This window comes from Hyalella azteca, unplaced genomic scaffold (genome assembly GCF_000764305.2).
Source record: "Hyalella azteca isolate HAZT.00-mixed unplaced genomic scaffold, Hazt_2.0.2 contig16467, whole genome shotgun sequence".
NCBI classification, from domain to species: Eukaryota; Metazoa; Arthropoda; class Malacostraca; order Amphipoda; family Hyalellidae; genus Hyalella; species Hyalella azteca.
The window spans coordinates 176,019-200,459 of NW_025946289.1; the positions used below are offsets into that span (position 1 = coordinate 176,019).

The 24,441-nt window shown below is 36.6% G+C and overlaps 2 protein-coding genes across 2 annotated transcripts in view; one reads left to right on the top strand and one right to left on the bottom strand.

The window, feature by feature from the left end:
- LOC108671830 (epithelial splicing regulatory protein 1-like) overlaps window positions 1–12,310 on the bottom strand; it is a 34,643-nt gene extending 22,333 nt beyond the window's left edge. The window contains exon 1 of the mRNA XM_018159422.2: window positions 11,742–12,310. Within this exon, the coding sequence (XP_018014911.1) occupies window positions 11,742–11,930 (189 nt within the window). The 5' untranslated portion in view covers window positions 11,931–12,310. The remainder of the gene's footprint in view (window positions 1–11,741) is intronic.
- A 4,902-nt stretch (window positions 12,311–17,212) lies between these two features.
- On the top strand, window positions 17,213–23,054 carry LOC108671833. The gene is made up of 3 exons (XM_018159425.2): window positions 17,213–17,304; window positions 21,246–21,429; window positions 22,121–23,054. Exons 2-3 carry the CDS (start codon window positions 21,376–21,378, stop codon window positions 22,877–22,879), a joined length of 813 nt encoding a protein of 270 aa, XP_018014914.1. The 5' UTR covers window positions 17,213–17,304; window positions 21,246–21,375; the 3' UTR covers window positions 22,880–23,054.
- Window positions 23,055–24,441: the final 1,387 nt, after the last annotated feature.

The window sequence follows — 24,441 nt, forward strand, 5'->3', positions numbered from 1 at the left end:
ATGCGGGGAGGAGGGAAGGGGGGAGCCACACACAAAGAGCACAAAAGAGAGCGAGGAGAAAACTTGATGAAAAAGAGGATCAAGAAACAAAAGGAATGCAGAGGCAGGCGTCGTGGAGGATGAGATGGTGAGAAGAAAGAACTATTCTTGATTCGCGGCATAGTATACATGGAGGAAAGAGCGACCAAGGGCGACATTACGAAACTCTCATGAATGTGTAATTTATAAACTTCCAGTTCAGGGTTTTTAGGACATCGCTGTTTGTATATTATTATTTTACAAGCGTTCATAGAACCATACTCGGATTTTTTTAGGGTTCCATTATTTTTTACCAAATTAAAAGCGATAATAATACTAAGTAAAGAATTTTACTTACAGCGTATCATTTTTACAGTTTCGTCGTTTTCAATTATAATTTTGATACCTTACATGAAATTTTTCCTCATTTAACAAAAAAGATAAAAATACCCATGTTTTAATTAGAAATTTCAGCGATCGAGTGTGTGTGAAAAATCTTTACTATAAAAAAATCTATAAGCACAATCATCGAGATTTCACATATAATCAGCAATAAAAAAATCATCAGCAAAAAAAAAAAAAAAAATCAGCAATATACGAGACGAAGCTTCATTACATATATTATTTTACAAAAAGTTTCATTTTAAGTTGGAAAAAATTAAGTTATGAAAATAATGGATATATTTCTACAGAAAAATCGAAGTTTTAAGGAGATATTTTGGAAGTTTCAGACAGACAAAATTTCAAAATAACGTAAATTTTAGGCTAACAAAATTTCAAAATAATGGTAGTACGTAATAGCTGACAAATTTAGGAAATAAGGAAAATTTAAAGTATCATAAAATATATAATGGAATTATTAAATAGACAAAATTAGAAAATATGGAAGTTAATAAACTGACGAACTGTAATTGAGTACAATGTATTCTTAATATCTTTATGAACGAGGAAGTGCAATAAAATTCAATATAGAATCTGATCACATCTCACTAGTAAGTCTTAGCTTTCCAAATAATTGGGTCAGTCGAGTCAATTATATAAACTGTTCGGAAATAGTACATTCAACGAGTCATAAGTGTACTTGGTCGTAAAAAATATATAAAATTATATAAATATTAGGTTATAAAATATTGAGAATTTAAATTATTGTCTCCCAACGAAAATTGTGCACGCGCGCCACAATATTTTCGATATGAAACCAACCGGTACACTCAGAGATTTGAGCGAGACTTTGTCCAGATTGTGATGCACTTTCTGCCTTTTGTGGGTCAGCTTGAGCCAGTATTGGCCGGTAAAAGGGCGTTTTAGAGCTACTCATCCAAGGTGTGTCATCATTTGGACAATATGACTTACGCATTTCTCCGAATGTACCATCAGCTGGAGTAAGATTCGCCCTGCAAGTGCAACATTGGCCAAACGTCCGAAAAAGTTGCATGAGAGCCCAAGGTAAATGCAATAAACATTTCACTCTATAACATTTCATTATAGTGCATGAAAATAGTGGCATGCTGTTTATGGGAATTGTACTCGGGTCAAAATAATTTATAAATCGAGTGCAGTAAAATTCAAACAGACGTTCGAATACATCGAAGAATTAACATAAAAACAATAGATTCAGTTTAAATACATCGAAGCGGTAACATAAAAACAACAGATTCTTTTTAAATACACCAAAGAGGTAACATTAAAAAAAAAACAGCTAGGGTTTGTTTCAAATACATCGAAAATTCCGTGAAGGTTCATAAGGGCTGAAACATGTCTTATGGTAATATATGCAAAAATCTAACGCATATGTATGCATTCCTGATGAATATGTATATGTATAAATCTCGTGTACATTCATACATTTTTTATGTATGTGTATGCATAATGAGACGTAAAACGTTAATACTATCGGTATTTTCGAGGCTGTATCTGGGAGAACCTTGATAATGCATGAAATTTAAATAGCTTGACATTATTTTCTCATTTCGAACTGTAAACATCTATTAAGCACTTCAAAGAGCTTACTTTCCAGAAAGATCGATCTTTGCGGAATTGAAACAATATAGTGACATTATTTGAAAGATAACATGACTTTTTTAAATGATAAGATGAAATTATTCATAGCTAACATAATATCATTTTCGTATCGATCGAAAATTCCTAGTATCTATTAATCAATTCAGAGTTTTCCAGAAAATAAACTCGAGTATCGAGCTCAGGACTTGCAAGAATTAAAAAAAACTTCAACACGCAACCAGAGAAATAAATGGGGCATATTTTCCAAAAAATTATACACAGCACTAATACGTACTTTCTCCATGTATATTAAACAGAGTCAAGATAACCCACACAAGGGTAAAACGTGCAACGATATCTACAAATCCTCACTCATTTCTCTGAGTGGACTGTACGTGTGGACTGCGCATCGTACACTCACAGAAATGAATGTGTCACACTGTCCAATAGTAACTCACTCTCTGTATATAGCATCGATACGTCGTTTAGCCGCGCTAAACTGGGTTATGATGACCTATATACATGGACAAAAAGTGCATCGCTATTTGGACAAAGTCTCACTCATTTCCCTAAGTGTATGACTGCGACGTGCGTCGTCCCAGAACAGCAGAACTTGTGAATAGGAATGTATTTTTTTGTGAGGCTCGGAGGGCTGTGGTCAAAGACCTTTACAAACCAGCAGCAGCGACTGAGAAACGCTGCCGTACACCCGCTGTTGCGGTGGCGTACGACAACTGCGACACTGCAACAATATGCTTCCTTTTCATGAACTGCAACTTATCAAGGGTTAAGTTCCAGTTCATTTACCATTAACAAGATTTAATGGTAAATATACCAATAGAAGCAACATAAAAGAGTTGCCGTACAGCCGCTGTTGCGGTTGTGTACGACAGCTGCTGTACTGCAGCAATAGTGCTTCCTTTTCATGAAATGGGATTTAACAAGGGTAAATATCAAGCAGGGGAGATTAGGGTTGATAAATAAAACATTTAATAGAAAACATATCTATAGAAACAACAAAAGCAGCCGAACAGCCTACGACAACTGCGGCGCTGCTACGATATGCAATTTACATGAATTGGTAAACGGCAGCTAACATGGCCAAAATGAATCAGGAGAAATTATTATGAAAAAACAGAAGATTTATTTGTTTAAAAAATATTATCAGGTAGGAATGACTGACGAAGAAAAGAAACTGGTTCGACAATCCCGACGTTGAAGGTCAGAATGACGACGGAACGAGAGCAATGGCCTCGTAAGCCGCACTCACAGAAATGAACGAGACTTTGTCCAAATATCGATGCACTTCTCTCTCTTACGCGGGTCATCCTGGCAAAAGGGCACATCAATGACGCGGCAAAAGGTGGGTCACTATTCAGACAATATGACCCATTCATTTTCAAAGCGTGAACGTTGATGTCTATCCAGTCGTGTCGTCAGTTACTAACTCAGTCACCGATAATTAATTAAATGCTAAAGCATTCATAATTAGTCATTTATTAAAGCACGAACCCATGTGAGAATAAGGCTGTATTTAACCGGCCATTCCGGAGTCGACGCAGCATTCAAGACTGGTTTCCTATTAAAGCTTTCCATTCATATTTATAGCTTAAATATAAGGACATTTCTTGATGTCTCAATCACAACAGCAACTACGACTAATTGCTTTTATTGCTGAATATTTTTAAGATCAACGTCAAAATAAAATAATTAATTAAATAAATTATTATTAATTATTAAAATTAAAATTAATTTTCTATTGGACGAGAATACGACAGAGACACTCACAACCTCGCATCAGGTTAAGAAATTTTTTATTCAAAATATTTTCTTCATTCGCATATTAGGAAAAATTCCTTGCACACTTGCTTAAGTGTAACATGAGTAAAATGAATGAAAACTATGCATGTGAATACGAACCAAAGCAGACGAGGGCGGATGACGAGACGAAGATGTAAGGGTGGATGTGTGAAGTGTGGATGTATGAAGTGTGCGGATGTATGAAGTGTGTGGATGTATGAAGTGTGTGGATGTGTGAAGTGTGTGGATGTATGAAGTGTGCGGATGTATGAAGTGTATGGATGTATGAAGTGTATGGATGTGTGAAGTGTGTATGTATGAAGTGTATGGATGTATGAAGTGTCTGGATGAGCAGTAGTTGAGATCGTACGTCCCGCGGCGCCTTTTTTCCAGCGATTATCAACAGGTTTCTTGGGTTTGATGAACTTTGGTAGGCGGTGGGAGCCTAGCGGGTAATGGCTATTTAATGCTACAGTTATCGGATAAATAATAGCACTTTTATCCCTACTAACTTCTAAGCTTTTATCCTTAACCCTTTTATCCTACCTGCCAACATTATTGAATTATTGTCAATTTGTTTAGGATTGTTGACAAATAAAGAATAGAAAAATTTACACCTTAATGGAATCAAATTGTTCTGCCTTTAAACTAATTAGGTTACATCTAGTAATTTTCGATACAAAATAATAATTCCTTGAATTCAAGAGTCGGAACTTTCTTTAAAGAAATGATTCACTATTTCATTTCATTCGCCTATTTCATTTTAATAGATGTAATGTTACACATACATACCTAGTTAAACATAGATATAGCTTAATTATCTAGTCTAAACTAAACACGAATGCGTTCCACATCACCGGTAAGCTACATAAGAACAATCTCTCCCATGTATAGATTTCATGGATGAATTAGGCGAATCTCTACAAAAAATTCCTGGACACAATATGATACATCCTTGATAATGGCAATCTTATCTGCAAAATTTCTCGCGTGCATGTGATAGCAAAAAATGATAGTAAAAATGTAAAAAATAATATGATAGTAAAAAATGTTGAAATTAACCTATATTATGATTAGAATCCTAAAATGCTTTGCATACGCAGGGGCTGAGCGATTCCAAATCAACATAAAGTAAAACACTCAATTTATTTCAATGTAAAAAAATTATTAAAAAAGTCACTAGATTGCTTTAATCGCAGATTCACTAGAAATTTAAAAGCGAAGAAAACACCACAAAAATTTAGCATATCTCTTTTGAAAACGTTTCGGAGACCAGCTCCTGTCTCTTATACACATCTAGATGTGTATAAGAGACAGGGGCAGTTACTATCGCGCCCTCCTCATTCGGCTGTGCGCACTCACGCCGAACAGTGCAACGTTCCAGTGTCCGACACAGACTTTAAGGTTTTAGCTTATAGTTCTGGTGCTTCCGATCTGCGTATTTTGGAATCCTTGTATATTTTTAAAGAGAAGCCTAGTTTAAATGCTGCCTATAGTTCTTATCCATTAGAAATTGTGAATAGATAGGTACTTACTTCATTATTCTGCCCTTTGTCTGTAAATTTAGGTTTTTAACTTCTGTTTGTGTTTTTTTATTAACTCCAAACTAACTTTCTGCATTTATCTGTGTTCTAGATTTATCGAACTGACGATGGAGCTGGTCTCCGAAACGTTTTCAAAAGAGATATGCTAAATTTTTGTGGTGTTTTCTTCGCTTTTAAATTTCTAGTTAAAAAAATTATTGTATTTCCAGGTTATGGAGAGTAACTAACAATGCGCGATCTGGCAGGTTAATCATCGATCGAAAACGCAAAATTTACATGACAAATGTCTCATAATGATAGCAATTATTATTTGCACTTAAAACCTATTGTGTATACTAATATTACTTACGATATTAAGCAAAATTGATCAATCGAGTTAATAGCTTTTGGTATCGTCACCGAGTCTGAAGTATAGGCGAATAAATCTCCAGGAAACTTGATAAGCAAAGTCAACTACGGCTGGTCATTTCCGTGTCGTTCAACTCCCACCTGCACTTCTTCATTAATAATTATTATTGAATGAAAATCATTACAATATGTGTGGAATATTAAGTTTAAGTCTACAAATTCGGTATCATCGATAGCTTTATTTTACTATGGAGGCAAACTCTTACGAATATTTCTAGATATTGGTTGATTCTGTAATACTGATAGAAAACCAGCAAATTCAAGTAGTTATGCTAAACACACGTCAATTATAAATTGTATCAACACATTTAAATTTAGTCCTGGTTGGTGCAGTTGAGTATTTTCTAATGTTAATCATTGCATGAAATTTTCAACCATATATACGCATATAATTCATGATATAAACGAAACGTTCTATGCGGAAAAACATTATCTTTATAGGGTTGTATAATGTTGGTATAGTTATAAATACCAACATTATAGGCACGCAACAAAAATTTAATGCACAACGTATATAATCATATATACTACCTAGGTATATAATACCTATTATCACGTATAACGTTATACGGACAAATATGAACTGTTACTATATCATTTATCAATGCGCGTATCAACATAATAGTGAAGTTCATGATAGAGAAAAGTGTTGTTGAGGACAATTTGGTGCTCAAAAGCCTATTTAGTTGATTATTTTAGATTTTGATTTAGTGAAAGCGTTCCTGCATCGGTGCTCTAAAAATTGTATTTACTGATCGTGCGCTGCGCGAATGAGTACAAGGCTACAATGATTTGTTACGAACATAGATATATTATAAATATATATATATATATCAGTGAAGACAAATATAGTGAAGGAAGATATAAGCTATCGCAAGCGTGTGAAAGAAGGTCTGTTGCTAGTGATAAGGTGACTCCTATAAATGACAATTCACCTGCACATACATGTGTGTTTCCACATGTATACACAACTCCTTCATGTGTATCCATAAATTATGAATGGTTTTCACTAACATGTGTATGTATGGTGTATTTAAATACATTTGAAATAATTTTTATCAGGAGGGCAATTATATATTCAAAATTTATTTTAAAATATACCTGGCATATAAAGTATTGTTACTTATAACAATTTTAACCCGGCCTATATAATCTGACACTGCACAAATTAGCAAACTTGCACTAAAATAATTAGCTTAACACTCACTTATGCCACCCTTAATTAGATTATTATATAATTATTTTACAGGCACTGACGAGTCAATTGGATACAAATATACTGGATATAAAAATTAAAAGTTCTATTGTTTAATGACCATATACTTCAGTTAAATAACGTTGAAAAAACAATGATGATGACTTGATGTTGTAGAAACAACGTTTAATCAACGTTATTCAAACGTTTTTTATCGGTAGAGACCATTTCTGTAGGAGAGTATTATATCTACGGTATATTGTTCCTAATAGATATTCTCAATGATATAAAATATCTGTGATGTTCAGTGAACACCATATATAATAGTGAACACAGAACACAATATTAGTGAACACAGAACTCTAGCCCAGTTAAAATAATGGTATTTTTTATACCAGAAACCAAATAAAAGCGTACATAACACACAATTCCGGGACTGCCGCGGTACAGGGCAGCAGCAGCAGCAAGTGTACATCACCTGCGCTGCCGCTCGATACTGTACACCTGCAGCGTGCTCTTATGTGAGGCGTTATGAGGCGTATAGTGAGGCGCAGGCTGAGGCGTATAGTGGGAAGTATAATGAGGCCTAAATGAGGGTTATATTGAGGCTTAATGAGGCGTATATTGAGGCTTATACGAAGGCGTATGGTGAGGCGTATAATGAAGCGTGTAGCGAGGCTTAATGAGGTGTATATTGAGGCTTAAAGATAGGTATATTGAGGCGTAATGAGGTTTATACTGAGGCTTAATGAGCGTATATCGCGGCGTATGCTGAGGCGTATAGTGATGCGCTTAGAGAGGCGTATAGTGAGGCTTAATGATGTGTACATTGAGGCTTAATGAGCGTATATCGCGGAGTATGCTGAAGCGTATACTGAGGATAGCGAAGCATATACTGCGGAGTATATATCAATCAAAGCAGCTGTTAAGGCTCTTTCTCAATATGAACAAGTTGAGCACACAAATTAGTGAGCGATATTTTTTTCCATGTAGCGATGCACTTCTTGCCTTGGTGTGGGTAAATCCAGACCAAGTTAAAATAGAACTAAGGCCCAATATGACCCATTTATTTTTCTGAGTACATATTTTGAGATGGAGCAGCAAACCAATACACGAACGGAAGTCAATTGTAAAATTTTCACCCGAGATGCGGTGTCCATAAACTTACTTTTTATGGCTAACCACAAATGGTTTATCGATGGTCACACTATTGCCATATACCCATAAACTGCTACCTGAAGTGAGAGACTCGAGTATTTACATTTACTGGAATAAATGTGAGGATGTAAAGGAAATGGAATGGAATGTCGAGAGATAGGAACGAAAGAAATTTTAAGACCGGAAAATAAAAATTCCAAGAGGGAAAAATTCGACGATACTAACATGCACCCATAAATGATAAGTTTTCAAATCCACTGATGATGAGAACTTTTTTTCGCTCGTCGGTCAGTATACGTTGCCGCTCATCGGTCAGTATACGCTGCTGCTAGTCGGACAGTATATTTTCCCGCTCGTCGGTCAGTATACGTTGCCGCTCAGGGTGGGCTCACAGGAGGGGGGGGATGACAGGTTTAGATGCGGTTTACCTGAGATGCTAAAATAGCGACAAACAAGCAGACAGTTCACCTCAGCCTCTCAAGTTCATCTGCTAGCCGTGCAAGCAAAAAATATAGATATTCAATAACGTTAGTAAGAAGAAAAGTAGTATTTTGACAAACTTACTCAACGTAGGTATGATACGATTATTCATGTAAGAAATAAATATATATGTTCAACTTACTCAACGTTGGTATGATATGATTATTCAAGTAAGAAATAAATATATATGTTCATTCTAAAGGAAAATTAAGAGAAAAACCTTAATAATTCGTTCATGTACACAGAATTATAAATTCATCATACTGAAATTACTGTATAAATTATTGCTGTATAGATGTGTAAATTGTAAGGAATTTCATTGGTATTTTTCTCTGGAAATATAACTATAAACAGCGAGAAAGCTTAGGTCAGCTATACATAAAAATTGATTCAATAACTCCAGTTTTTCAAGTCCGGCAATGAGTAAAACTTCGAGTAGAGATTTCATCTCTAGGAGGCTAGGCTAGTTTCGAGTATGGGGGGGAGAGGGGTGAAAAACTACCTGGAAAAAGGTAGATTTTAAGTTAAGCAAAAGAAAACCAAATGCATATACCTAATACTCGACTTCCAGTATTTCTTTACAAATACCGTACTAAAGAATTAAGCGTTATCGCTGATTTGGATGTGACCGTGCGTGAAATAATCAATATTTTCCTAATACCATATCCTAAATTATTGTGAATTAAATGATATTAATATCAAATAATTTCTAATTGCGATCCGAAACACAAAAAGATTGATCTTAGATACCGTACCTATAATTAATAAATACTACCGACTCTCCAAACACTGACTTTTATCGTCAATTGAGATCAAGAAAATAATTATTGGAATGATTACCTATAGTATATATTCGAGTAAAACCTAATTGAAGGAAAAATAGACCATTTTACGTTCATCTCTTATTTAAGTTGTATATGCACTTGGATATGTGCTTTCTATTTTCTATAGTAACAAGGACTGTTATTTTCTGTAACAAACTATAAACAAATATATATTAAGAATGTTTAATATTATTGTTAGTGGCAATAAGTCATGGTTCCAACTTAATATTCTGCATAAATTTCTCCAAGATATTATCCTCGTTCCAACTATTCAGCTCTTCACTCACAGATTAAAACAAGAAATTTCAATTAGGAAAAAAATTGTGAAAAATATCAGTTTACAGACAAAAAAAATGTTCAGAAACTGATGCCGGCATTTCCATCTCGAAAGCATGACATTTTTGTTAGAATAAAAGTTTTTTGTCATAGATAAAGAAATCCTAAAGCTTTTCCTTTCAGATCAAATTTCCTGATAGGAAACTCTTTGCCCGGTCGTCCACACTGAAAAATATCGGTGAGACTTTGTCCACATTCACTTTTTGCCTTTTTTTGCCTTTCTTTTTGTCCACATTCACTTTTTGCCTTTTTTGCCCATTTCTGAGTTATCCGGACTCAGTTTGGCCCGGTCAAACGCAGCAGTGTAACGTGCAGAAAATGTGTCACTATTTGGACCATATGACTCATTTATTTTTCTGAGTGCACGCGGTGTATGCTTTAGAAGATTATTTAGATGTGCTTGGAATAAATCAATTTGTATAACATAAATCGATTTAAATTATATATTAATATTAAGTAATATTCGTCCAACGAATGCAAATTAAGTATGACTAATTTCGTCATCGATATTTTCGGTAGGATATGTTTTGGTGGGTAATTGATGCTTTGGGAAAATACTTCCTTAATGACAACTATATTTATATGTATCAAAATCCATTTATAAAGCAGCTCCAATGGCTTCCAGTGAATGCAATCAATGCTGAATTTGAGCATTAGTGCAAAATAAATGGGGCTTAATAAGAGATATAAATGAAAAAAAAAATTATCTTTTTGCCCATTGGGGGAGAGGGGAATCGGACGTTCACTACTAGAGCAATATGTAATTTTAACAAATGAATAAAAAGCGAATAATTTGTTAATATTTTAATGATGACATCATCATCATCACTTCAATGCAATAAATGAACAATATCGCCACTCGTTCATTCACTCAAGTCACGGCCTTTCGATTGATTTGTAATATGAATCCATATAAGCCTATTTAATTCCCAATTCACGGCCGTGACCACACATATGGCCTGTTTCATCACATTTCTAATTTAAATTTTTCTTGAAAAAGTGTCACAAGCTTTCCATAACGAGTGTGCTGCCGGAGTAAACTCGATCATTGTCATACCATTAACAAGCTAATTAAAAAAAGATCACCAACAGCTGTAATTATATTAAAGACTATGATATTTTAGGTACTTAGGTATTACATGTAAAGACGAAAAACCGTTTTCCGTCCAAGACACGATCGACATATCTTGATGAAAAAGGCGTGTTATGTGTAATTGGTACATTTGGTAGAGTGTTCCAAGTGGCTTACTGTGTCTAACCGATAGAGAATAAAATGTAGTCATTTTTTATTTACGTATTATCATAATACCAATATTAATAATTATAATAAAGCATAAATAAAGTGTTATGTACCAGCTTAGTACTGACGTCGAAAACGAAATATCTTATGTAAAGTATGTTCTCTAGGTATAATCGGTAGAGAATAAAGTGTAGAGTTTTTTATTTACGTACTATCATAATAACAATATTAATAATTATAATAAAACATAAATAAAGTGTTGCGTACGTGCTTAGTGCTGACGTCGAAAACGAAATATCTTATGTAGGTAAAGTATGTTCTCTAGGTATAATCGGTAAAGAATAAAGTGTAGAGTTTTTTATTTATGATATCATAACAACAATATCAATAATTATAATAAAGCATAAATAAAGTGTTATATACCTGCTTAGTGCTGACGTCGAGGACGAGATATCTGTTGTAAATTATGTTCTCTAAGTATAATCGGTAGAGAATAAAGTGTAGGTAGCGTTTTTTATTTGCGTACTATCATAATAAGAATACAAATAATAATAATAATAAAACATATAATAAAGTTTTTATGTACCTGCTTAGTGCTGACGTCGAGGACGAGATATCTGTTGTTAAGTATCTTCTCTAAGTATAATCGGTAGAGAATAAAGTGTAGTTTTTATTTACGTATTATCATAATAACAATATTAATAATAATGATAAAGCATAAATAAAGTGTTATGTACCTGCTTAGTGCTGACGTCGAGGACGAGATATCTGATGTAAAGTATGTTCTCCTCATCAGTACCCAGAAGGTGGCCACCTAACCCTGCCGTGCCACACCAGAAGATGCCGAGGCGTTCGCATGGCGCCGCGTCTTCGTCCAGCACGAGCCCGCCGTCTGTAATTTCGCCGATGATCGACATACTTGGCATTCGTGTGGAATTATTCAATAAAATACTTGGTTTATTTTCTGTTTCCAACACACTTTTGAAATGTTTAAACACGGGGATATGTTCTTCGGTTTAAAAACTAGGTAAATGCTATTTTAAGTTCGAGTTTAAAACCGGGTGCGGGTTAAAATTAAGCACGTCTTAACGCGTCAGGCATGAATGTTTCGTGTCGTGTTTTTAAAAGACTTTTATGACAGTAATAAGGTCAACTGACCGTCGATATGTTAAAAACTAGAGCTGCCTAAATAAAAATAGGAAAATGCGCCTATATTATCACTCAGAGCTGTCCACTCGGCACTTGTCTAATAAATATATTAAAATTCCTGGAAAAATTAGAAAGAGACTAACAAGAAGAACGATAATTTATCCCAATCATTATGTATTTCGCACTCAAATTTGCAGTAATACAATAAATCACAATAACTACGAAAGCAACAAATTGATCGGATTTTACATATATAGTATTCTAAAACTTCTGCTGATTAAGTCGAAAGAATTGAGCATAACCAATTGACAGCAATCAGTCAACCTATGATTTCACTTGATCAGTCAATGATAGGAAAATTTAACAGTAATTGTGCAATTTTCTCGCGCTTGAAAGACGGAAAAAGGCACACTGACGATTAAAACAGAGCAGAAGTAGCATGAAAATAATTTGCTTGACTCCTGCCTCACTTTCCATTCGGCTTCTTTCGTAACGGAGCAAAAAAAAGACGTATTTTCCCATAGGGCAAATTGGAGGAGTTTTCTAAAAGCAAAGTTGGCACATGCCTGGAAGCCTGCAAACTGGTTCAAAAAACTGGAATATCCGCATTATACATGAATGTCACCGTCTTAATTTATTAACTCGCAACGACACAGGTTACTTGTCCCGAAAGTGGTCACTAGTAAAAAGTAAGTAACCGAGATAGCTTCGAGTTATGGAAACAGTCACAGAGAAGGCAGAAACGTAACCTCTTCGCGCCACACATTCACACCAACTGAGATCCAGCAATAGGCGAACCCGAACCTCGGAACCTCAACACCTGTGATGCAAGTTACCACACGTCGTTATATTTTTATATAACTACTTAACGGTGCATTGAAACTGCTAAACAATATAGCTATATTATTATGAATTTTTAACAAATCGATGACATCAGTGATATTTACGACAAATTTTCAACGACTAACAATGGAAGACTTCGATTAATGTTAAAACCCGGACGCCATCTTGAGCTCGTACACGCATATACTCACAGGTGCCTCTGGAACGGACCAGCGTTCTTCACGAGTGTGGAATTGAAAGATGAGCGATTAGATTGAAAATAGAACAATTTGTAAGAAAAATGTTAAAAATTTTATCACAGTAATACTTTTAATATAATTAGAAAGTTTAAGGTCCAAATTAAAGGCTTCCGCGCGTTTGAGCGTAATTAATGCTATTGTGATTTATATGTAAATTTTTTTCCTTCTCCTGCGATTATCGGAATATCTTTCTTTGTGAATCTCTTATGGACTTTACTATGGTTCTCACTCATAAAAGTATTTAATACTTGTCAAAATGTCTTACGTATAGAAGAACTGGTGAAATAAGAGTCCAGTATTTTAAGGAATTTTCGCTCTCGATGTTTGACACGTGATATTGAGCAAGGCTGTAGATTACGCAGTAATGGACAAGTTACCGCTGGAATGTAAATACTTTTTGCCAATAGAAAACGAAAAAACGTTAACTTTCAAGACAGTCTTAATTAAACTTTAACCATCCAGAAATAGACTGGACAAATGAATCCTCACCATTGGAGAGGATTCAATCTCCAAGGGATGAGAATCACCCTTCATCCTTGTTCATGGAGTCTGTGAGAGACTCATTTCTATACCAGCACATCACAAAGCCAACCCATTTTAGAGGTAATCAGACTACCAATACTCTAGACCTGGTGTTTACTAGTGATGAATCAATGGTAGAAGAGCTTCGCCACGAGGCTCCGTTGGGCAAAAGTAACCATCAGTCTTTGTTTTTCAGTATTAAGTGCCATACAGAAAAAAACGCCTCGAAAGCCTGAGCGTTTCAACTTTGCGAAAGGCGAATATGTTAAACTTCCTGAATCAGTGAGTGCAGCGAACTTTTCGGACTGTATTATGAACATGAATGTGGCGGAGTCGTGGTCATTCATCAAGAACATGGTTGTGTCTGCAGTTGATGCGTGCATGTGTACCTAAGATAAAGCTTGGTGGAGTCAGAAAAACATAGAGGATGAACAATACGGTTAAAGCAAAGCTAAAGGCATAGGAAAAAGCCTACAAGTGTTATTAACGAACTCGTAGCGATACTGAGTATAACCTGTAAGCGAGAGCTCGAAATCAAGCTAAAAAAACTTGTCGCACCGCAGTCAAAAATTTTGAAAAATATGTTGCCAAAAACTCAAAAAAGAACCCGAAAGCCTTCTTTTTGCATGCTAGTTCGAAATGTAAGACAAGGGACGGTATTGCTGATTTGAATGCAAATAAACGAATTATATCTTCTGATGAGGACAAGGCCAATGTTCTAAATCAGTTGTTAGCAGCGTCTTCACAGATGAGGACTTGAACAGTATTCCAGCTATTGAGGAGCGACCAGTGGGCTCGAAGTTAACTAGTTTTGAGATACACGAAGAGGAAGTTCTCAAGCGCCTGGTCGGTCTCCCTGAATCCCAACAAGTCATCTGGATCAGACGGTTCCACCCTAGATTACTTAACGAATTAGCAACCGTCCTGACCGGCCCTTTAACAGTATTCTTTCGAAAAACCTTAATCAAAGGGACTTTGCCGGTTGACTGGAAGGAAGCCCAAGTGACACCCCTGTTCAAAAAAGGTGACAGAATTAAGCCCGGTAACTACCGTCCTGTAAGTCTCAAAAGTGTTGTGTGTAAGGTGATGGAATCGGCTGTGAGGGTTAGAATTATCGACCACTTGACTGTTAACCATCTTCTATCAGACTGTCGGCATGGCTTTCTTTCTGGCAGATCATGCACCACTAATGTCCTGTCTACCTTGAATATTTGGACTCGCCTGCTGGACGAAAGGGTGCCAGTGGATGCAGTGTACCTCGATTTTGCCAAGGCATTTGATAGCGTGCCGCATGAGCGACTGTTACGTAAAGTGAATTCTTTGGGAATAGAGGGAAATGTAATCCAATGTATGAGGAATTTCCTAGTAGGCAGAAGACAACGTGTCAGAATTAACGGAACCGTATCAGACGGCGCAACTGCATGTGCGCAGTGGCGTACCGCAAGGAAGAGTTCTATAGTGCCTGTTTTGTTGGTCGCCTTTATAAACGATCTACCAGAAGTAGTGTCAAGCGTGTGCTCCGTGTATGCTGAGGATACAAAAGTTTACAATACAGCTAAGGATGCGTCAAATAAAATGCAACTGCAAAATGATCTTGATAGTTTAGTTGACTGGACTGATGCGTGGCAGCTGCGTGTCAATGCTGACAAGTGTAAAGGACTTCACCTCGGCAAGAACAATGAACAGCAAGCTTACAGCATGAGAAGACATGGTTTGCAACGAGAGGGTTATGATTGAGAAGTCTTGCATGGAAAAAGATTTTAGGGTTTGAGTCGACAAGGAGCTAAAATTTTCTAGGCATACTGAAACAGAAGTTAATAAATCCAATAAACTGCTTGGGCTGATCAGACGCTCTTACGAGTACCTAGATGTAGAAACGATGAAGCTGTTGTTCACCTCTGTCGTGCGCCCGAACCTAGAGTTTGGAAACGTTGTGTGGCCACCGAGACTTGAAAAGGACAAAAATGTAGTAGAGAGTGTTCAAAGACGTTCAACAAGGATAATTCCTGGCTTAAAGGGCAAGTCTTATGAAGAAAGATTGAAAATTATGAAGCTTCCCAGTCTCCGTTATAGTCGCCAGCGTGGTGACCTCATTGAAGTATACAAGTATATACTTATGTCTTATACAAGGTCCCAGAAGGATTACTAGAATTTGAAACAAGAACCAACACAAGGGGACACAGCTATAAACTGAAAAAACGGCGGTGCAACTCATCCATGCGACATTTATTGCGACAACATTTCTTTTCGATTCGAGTCACCGACATGTGGAACAGCCTACCTGAAGATATTGTTGACGCTCCGAGTATGAACGCCTTCAAGAACAGACTAGACAAGGTCATGCAGGAGCATATGTTTAGTCTTGAAATGCCTCGTATCCTACGGAAAATTGAGATCTGCAGATCTCAAAAACGATGCATGGAAACGATTTAAACCTACCATTCGTTGAAAAGATTTGATCAAAAGGCCAGTCTAGTCAAGAAAAATACAAAAATCGGCGACAGGCCTATTCTTCAATGCCGAAGATACTATACTATACTAAACTCAACTTTCCATTCAAGTTGAGGTCGCGTGCGTGCTGAAGTTGCGTGTTGCTGAAGTTGAGTGTTGCTGAAGTTGCGTGTTGCTGAAGTTGCGTGTTGCTAGAGTTACGTGTTACTGGAGTTGCGTGTTGCTATAGAGTTACGTACGTGTTGCTAGAGTTACGTGTTGCTGGAGTTGCGTGTTGCTAGAGTTACGTGTTGCTAGAGTTACGTGTTGCTGGAGTTGCGTGTTGCTAGAGTTACGTGTTGCTAGAATTACGTGTTGCTAGAGTTACGTGTTGCTGGAGTTGCGTGTTGCTGGAGTTACGTGTTGCTAGAGTTACGTGTTGCTAGAGTTACGTGTTGCTGGCGTCACGTGGGCGCTATGGTACAGGTCATACATTATCACTCGTGCATTCATGCATTATTATTTTTTTGCCAGCTGTTCAATTTTTCTTCCAAATTTATATTCTTTTTAAATATCTCCGATTGTGTCAGCACTAACCTACTCCAGGCGTGCTTCATGCCGCTTCTCCCGGTTTAATTTAAATTATATATAATCAAACATTTAGAATTAATGAATTAAATGAAATACATTCTGTTCGATTAAACAAATAATGTCTATTCATGCCAGTAATATTAGTTAGTCGATGATTGTGGATAAAGAATAAGAACGTTATTCATGATATGAGCTGAATATATTCAAACAACTTATTTCGATTCACGAACAATATAGTCAAGCTTAACGCTCTGATAATTAAATCGATTTTTTTCATCAGTACGAATTGTGTAATTGCGATAAAAATAGTAATATTATCCTTAGCCACCTGATTTAATTAATCAAGTACATCTTAATGTTACAGAAAAAAGTAGAAATTGTTCGTGAGAACCATTTACCATTTTCATGACGTGCAACGGCTCCACGTGACAAGAATTATTCCACTATTAGATCGTGACTACTATTTGTTCCACTCGCGATTGATTATTTAGAGATTTGACAAGTCATATAGCTCAACTTTAGAATGGTAAAGTAATAATAGATATTATTACGGCAGTAACATGTGTTGGAAATTTGGAAGGGAGACTCGCGTTCGTGTAATGGCCGTACATTCTGAGATTTGAGACTTCTAGTTCATACAGCGAATCAGGAATGGGCTTTATGCCCTGGCCTGTATGGTTCATACAGAGACAGTTTCGCCTCAAAAATGACTGGAGTATTAATGCTACATGGTGAAAGTTTTTCACCTTGTGTACAATATGACTTTCAAGGTTCTGAGTGCACTTCTAGCAAAATCTGGGGACTTAGCTATAATTCTTGACTATTGGACGGCGTTCGAATTGAATCACCATTTTAGATCTGAGTAAGGTCAATGACGCTGTACTCAACTAGCTGCTTGTCAATATAATCTGTGTAATTCTTGTCAGAACTAAGATTGTTAGGGCAGCATTAGTTACTACATACAAAGGAAACTTTCGATCTCGTTAGATAGACGTAATTCGTAATTGTTACAAATTTAAGGTCGGAGTCTTCAGAAGTTCAGTGGCATTGCCGTGGGTTAAATTTAGAAATAATTTAGGCTTGTAATTGATCCGATCTTCTGACAAACGAATGAGATTATGAGACTCGTATTATAAGTGCCATTATTGAGGAAGAACAGAAAGTTTTTACAATAAACTGTTTAATAATTTTCTTCAAAGTAAAATGCCAGAACGAGAAGTTCCCTGAAAATTCCTATTTACTTCAATCGATCTTCATTCTATATAGTATCATTGCAGGGTCAGCGTTGAAGATTTTGACCAGACTGGTGGCAGACGGTTGAAAAATTTTGAACCTCCAATCTTGAAGGATCTCATCATGTTTATATCGTTGAATTAGCCTCAATTCCCTCCGTCGCTATTAATCGCATTTTATAGAAATAATTTCCATTTTGTTTCTCAGAGAAGGTTTAACTTTTTTTCGAAATTTCCTTTGTAGTTTTCATTAAGAGAGTAAATGATTGCATTTGAAGCACGAACATCAGGTTTTTGAGTTGCTACTCGTGCCTCTGCATGGTATATAATAAAGGTTCGATCAAAAAGCAATATGAAAATAGCATGTGCAATGTTTAATATTTTCCAGGAGATTGTTGGAATGAAAGTGTAGGAAGAGTTCATCAGTAAATTACATAAATAAAGCTGCTGAAGGGTCATGTGCACCAAGGTTTACGTTGAATGTTTTTCTTCATTACATGTTTAATCAATTTCTTTGTCCTCTACTTCAAATGTATCTCATTGTCAAGTCTTGTTCATGTGCTCTACTAAATGTATTCACCCGTTGTCACGTTAACGATAATGGCTGAAGTGGAGTAGCTGCACCATTAACGTTCATTTCTGTTGACGCTTGCTTTAATATTCTAAGACCAAAATGAAACTAATAGACCATCATTGAACTAATCTACGATCGTGGAGCGTGGCATCTATACAAATTTTAAATTCGTAATCGTGATACGATGTGGAATTTTTTTAAGCTTTTCTATGTTTGATAGCTGCTGAGGGATGAGGTTTATCAACACTGCACCCTGACTCCAATTAGTTTCAGCCCTTGAAGTGATAGCTGCGCTGAACTAGTATAAGGTTGACCCATGAGCTCATTTCCGCGGATGGCGCATTTTGTTCGCGTGTGACGGCAGTGACGTCACGGGCATTAACCAATCGCCGAAATGCGTTCAAACCAGTCAACCAATCCGTCGTGGGAATGACGGGTTTGTTTACGTTTCTCGATCTACGTGACGTAACAAGAAAGCTGAACTGAAAGACGGAACTTCTCATTACAATACTATAATTCGAGTGTTTGAATACAATAAATAAAAATTTCGTTCGTGAATTTTGACGGCTATTGTGTAGATTGTATATTTTATAGTGTACAGAGATTCACCATATATACTAAAATATATGGTATAACTTCATATCATTATTGAGGAAGAACAGAAAGCTTTTACAATAAACTGTTTAATAACTTTCTTCAAAGTAAAACGCCAGAACGAGAAGTTCCCTGAAAATTCCCATTTACTTCAATCGATCTTCATTCTATATATAGTATCATTGCAGGGTCAGCGTTGAAGATTTTGACCAGACTGGTGGCAGACGGTTGAAAATTTTTGAACCTCCAATCTTGGAGGATCTCACCATGTTTATATCGTTGAATTAGCCTCAATTCCCTCCGTCGCTATTAATCGCATTTTATAGAAAAAATTTCCATTTTATTTCTCAGAGAAGGTTTAACTTTTTTTCGAAATTTCCTTTGTAGTTTTCATTAAGAGAGTAAATGATTGCATTTGAAGCACGAACATCAGGTTTTTGAGTTGCTACTCGTGCCTCTGCATGGTATATAATAAAGGTTCGATCAAAAAGCAATATGAAAATAGCATGTGCAATGTTTAATATTTTCCAGGAGATTGTTGGAAAGAAAGTGTCGGAAGAGTTCATCAGTAAATTACATAAATAAAGCTGCTGAAGGGTCATGTGCACCAAGGTTTACTTTGAATGTTTTTCTTCATTACATGTTTAATCAATTTATTTGTCCTCTACTTCAAATGTATCTCATTGTCAAGCCTTGTTCATGTGCTCTACTAAATGTATTCACCCGTTGTCACGTTAACGATAATGGCTGAACGGTAGCTATACACCATTAACGTTCAGTCCTGTTGACGCTTGCTTTAATATTCTAAGACCAAAATGAAACTAATCGACCATCATTGAACTAATCTACGATACTGAAGCGTGGCCTCTATACAAATTTTAAATTCGTATTCGTGATACGATGTGGAATTTATTTTTTTCAAAGCTTTTCTGTTTGATAGCTGCTGAGGGGTGAGGTTTATCAACGCTGCACCCTGAGACTCCAATTCGTTTCAGCCCTTGAAGTGATAGCTGCGCTGTTATTAGTCCATTAAAACCGACCAAAACTCGGTCGGAGGATAGTGCCCTGTGGGTCGGTTACGGCATGGTTGAACTAGTATAAGGTTGACCCATGAGAAGCTCGTTTCCGCGGATGGCGCTTTTTGTTCGTATGTGACGTCACTGATCTCAGTGACGTCATGGGCATTAACCAATCACCGAATTGCGATCAAACCAGTCAACCAATCCGTCGTGGGAATGACGGGTTTGTTTACGTTTCTCGATCTACGTGACGTAACAAGAAAGCTGAACTGAAAGACGGAACTTCTCATGGGTCAACCTTGTATAGTTCAACCATGGGTTATGGCGTGTGAATCGTGCACTACACTCGGAACAATGGACAAGCTAATTCTAACTTGTCCGAATAGCGATGCACTTCTTGCTCTAGTGTGGGCCATCCAGACCAAATTTTGTCCGGCTTATGGACGTATCAGTGCTACGTCACCATTCTGATAGAAATGACCCATTAATTTTCTGAGTGTACCACTTGTAAATCACGAAATTAGAAACCATGAAGGCACGATTCTTGCCCAAATACAAGTAAAAAGCTTAGGAATTTTTATTCTTGTAACAGCTTGGCAGGTATTGTATGCGTTAATAAAATTAGTTACTGTAAGAAAGGAATCTTATTCGGTGGCACCATTGATTTTTACCTTGCAGTCTTAATTTTACATGCGCAGTCAGCTTAGAGTCCACATCGCAATTATTATCATCGTTAATTTAAGCTAGATTGAAGTGTTGAATTCGAGAATTTTTCAAATCTATTTCTACTCTTCTAATGTGTCCATTTTTTAAAATAGTTTTAAATCGTTGGTTTGGCAAGAAAATTTCGCGATACGAGGAAATACCTCTTTTAATTTTCTAAATTCATATCCTTTTTTTTTCATTTGTTAAATTTGTAGGATTTGTTTAGTCACACAAGAAAATGTTATAGAATTTCGTTGAAATCTAAAATTTTTTGTGAACTGCGACTTGATGCCACATCTCGATAAGTTTATTCCATGTCTTGTTTACCATTTCACTGCTTCAGTTTCAGAAATTTCTAACTGACGTTCTAAAGTGTCATAGTTAGAAGATAGTCGAGGTCTTGTGGCCTAGCTTGGCGAATTCAAATTTTCGAATAACAAATTCTATTGTGATCTTTTTGCTCTCAATTAACGATGCCTAACCACCATTGCATTGACGACGTCGACGTTCCACAATACTCTTATTCGGTGAGTATATACAGTGCAGTGAAATAACTATTATAACTCGAACGGAACAGTAGTAATGGATAATTATGAGTGACTCTTATTTAGGATTAAAATGTTGGAAACTAATTTAGGATTTCTTTTCTATTCTCAATCGAATTGGAAGGATATTTGAATTTCCGACATTTCGGCGGATGGCCTGCAGGTTAAATTAATTTGGACAAGGGATATGTCAAGATTTTTTTTCCGAATATGGTAAACCTTAAATGATGAAAATTGAATGCATGATTTTCAATATAAAGCGTGACGTGCCATGGAGTTGTATACACCGATGGGATGGATTATCTTAGTTTTATCCATGAAATGATGGTTAATTTTACCAAGTTTCACTAATAGTTTCCCAGAGAGCTTCTATTGTTTTAAATTAATGCAGTTAGTCTAGCACCCGCGAGTTTGAGTGTGATGACCAACGTTACCAGCCCTCCACTAGAAAAATATTTCATGTGGACAGTTTTTTGTGACATGAACCTCCTTCATAGCTTGTGTTCCATTAGTGTAGAGAAGCTAAAAGTTTTAGGGACGTCAACGAACACCAATATTGTTCATGAAGTAAAATTGTGGAGGAGTATTTTTCTAAACAATTTTTAATAATTATGAGATTATGTCCTTTTCAGAGATTGTTAAGCAATTTTATTATTGAAGTTTTATTCCACAGAAGCCTGAAGCCGAGAACTGCAGTAGCCGACACTCACCAACGAGCGTTTACGTCTCCAACACCGACGAGCGTCTTCCTGCACTTTACGCAAGCGTTTTCCGCTCGGTGTCGCCTTACAGAGGTGAAGAGAACTATGGGCAAATCTCTCCTACACTGACAATTTCAGAGGTCTCCTCATTGTCTACGTCTAAGTCGAAATCGTGCAACAACAGTAGTAGCAGCAGTGACACTAGTTATTCAGGTCCTGATTTTGAATATGTTGGAACGAACGTCGCCCATCCAAGGGACAAACGGCCTGTTCAACGTTCAAGCCGATGTTCCACCAGTGAATTTAGAAAGGTTAAGAGTTCTCTGAATACCTACTCGTCTGTGATAATGTCGCGGGTGGCTGACGCCATGGAGAAGTTAGAGACTGATCGCTCAGAGGAAGACATATTTTGCGAGTATCTAAAAAAGCGCCTGCAGGATCTGGGTCCACATGAAAAACGAAGAACCATTTACAAGCTGCATACAGTAATGGCTAATGAGCTTGACGAGAACGGCGCTTGCTGGGTGCCTTCTAATGAACGATTGCAAGCTCCAGCATCCGTCGTAGAGCTGGAGAAAGGCCTTGAAAAGCTTCTAAGTAAATTAAACAGATTCGAACATGAATTGAGAAGTAAATTCAACGAAGTCGAACATGAAATGCAAAGTAAATTAGACGAAGCCAGACAAAACGTGTGCTACTCGGAAAACGTCGAAGTGGTGCAAGATGTCTGAAGCCTTATTTTCGTTTCTGAGAATACTTCATCTGACGTTGATATAACGTCGAAGTAAATTTGTTTCAACGAAATTAGCTCATAATCAGCGTTGTTTCAATGTCATTAGCTTGGAAGCAACGGCTTGTTTTAAGAATTTTATAACCTGGACATTCTCTCCTAATCCATGTTGTNGCGAGGCCTGAGCGCAGTCAAGGCAGCGATTGTTCTCCGGTTTCAGGCAGTCGCCGAGGGTTTTCAAAAACGAGGGTTTTCAAAAACGAGGGTTTTCAAAAAAGTAGTCAAGATTTGTTGAATGTTAAACAATTTACCCTAATTTCCGACATTCTCTACGTAGTCTACAATTCTTTTCAAAATTAGAGCTTACAAAGGAATGTATAGATATTGTCATTGGAGCGTGCATGTGATGGTCATATACTTGAAATTTGTTGATGTGTCTCAAGTATCATGGAATATTTTGTATAGAATACTCTCCTTGCCATCGTTTGCCCGGTGAAACCTGTTTTTTTATCTTCGTATGCAAATTAAAGTTCAGAATCGACCGAAAATAATTTATATCCAAAATCTTGTCCAGACAAGTTTATTAATATCCTTAAACTTATCCATGAAATTGATGAATGTCGTTAAATCCTGTTCGGGCAACTTCATGCACATTTTTTAAACGTATTAAGCATGTTTACCTTCCGTTGCATTCTCGAATAATGAACTTTCAAATCCATCGTTACGTTCACTACGTAATGTTTTTTATGTCGATTGTAAATGTTGAATATTGAAAAAGTCTCGGTGTTCAATGTACTTATGTCACTGACCAAGTTTTTAGTGCAAAGGCAAAACCTTGGATTGGAAAAGATTCTATATTCCAACTTTCAACTTCCAGAACACTAAGTTCTCTTCGGAAGACCTACAATCCTTACACGATTAGTTCCATCTAGATCCCGGCTATCTTGATCACGTCTTGACTGAAAGCACAATGACTCTTATGAGTATTAGACATTTAACTTGAAACCATGGATTTCGACTTGTAGAAAATCCCTCCGTGAGAATATCTGCCTCCTTCGATGACGGACTGTCGTACCAATTAGCAGGATGTTATGCAGGACGCAAAACTCGTTTTGTAAAGACTTTCTTTAGTGTTCTCGTTAGCAAACGCGGATGCTGCGCAAAATTGATAGCGAACGTTCATGAATAGAATTTTTCTGATGCGGTAGCTAATGTTTTCATTCTCATTGGCACCATCCCGCGAGATGAGTAATTATGCCCTTACGGTCGCTTAAACCAGGCACCATCCTTTTGATTCTATTAACTAAAAGAGTATACAAGTTCTTCCAGTAAAACCTTCTTGCCACTAAAATACTAATTCTTTCTGAATCAGTTCGATATTATTTACACGTATTAGCAAGGTTACAGAAACGAATCGAAAGTCTAACTTTTACTGGGAATTAAAATGTATCGTAATACAGAGACAGTTATTCAGGCTGTACAGAGACCAATAGTTTACTCAGAACGGCAGCGATGCAGGCATGAACTCCCAAAAGAGGGTGTGAGGGAATTATGGAGAGGGAA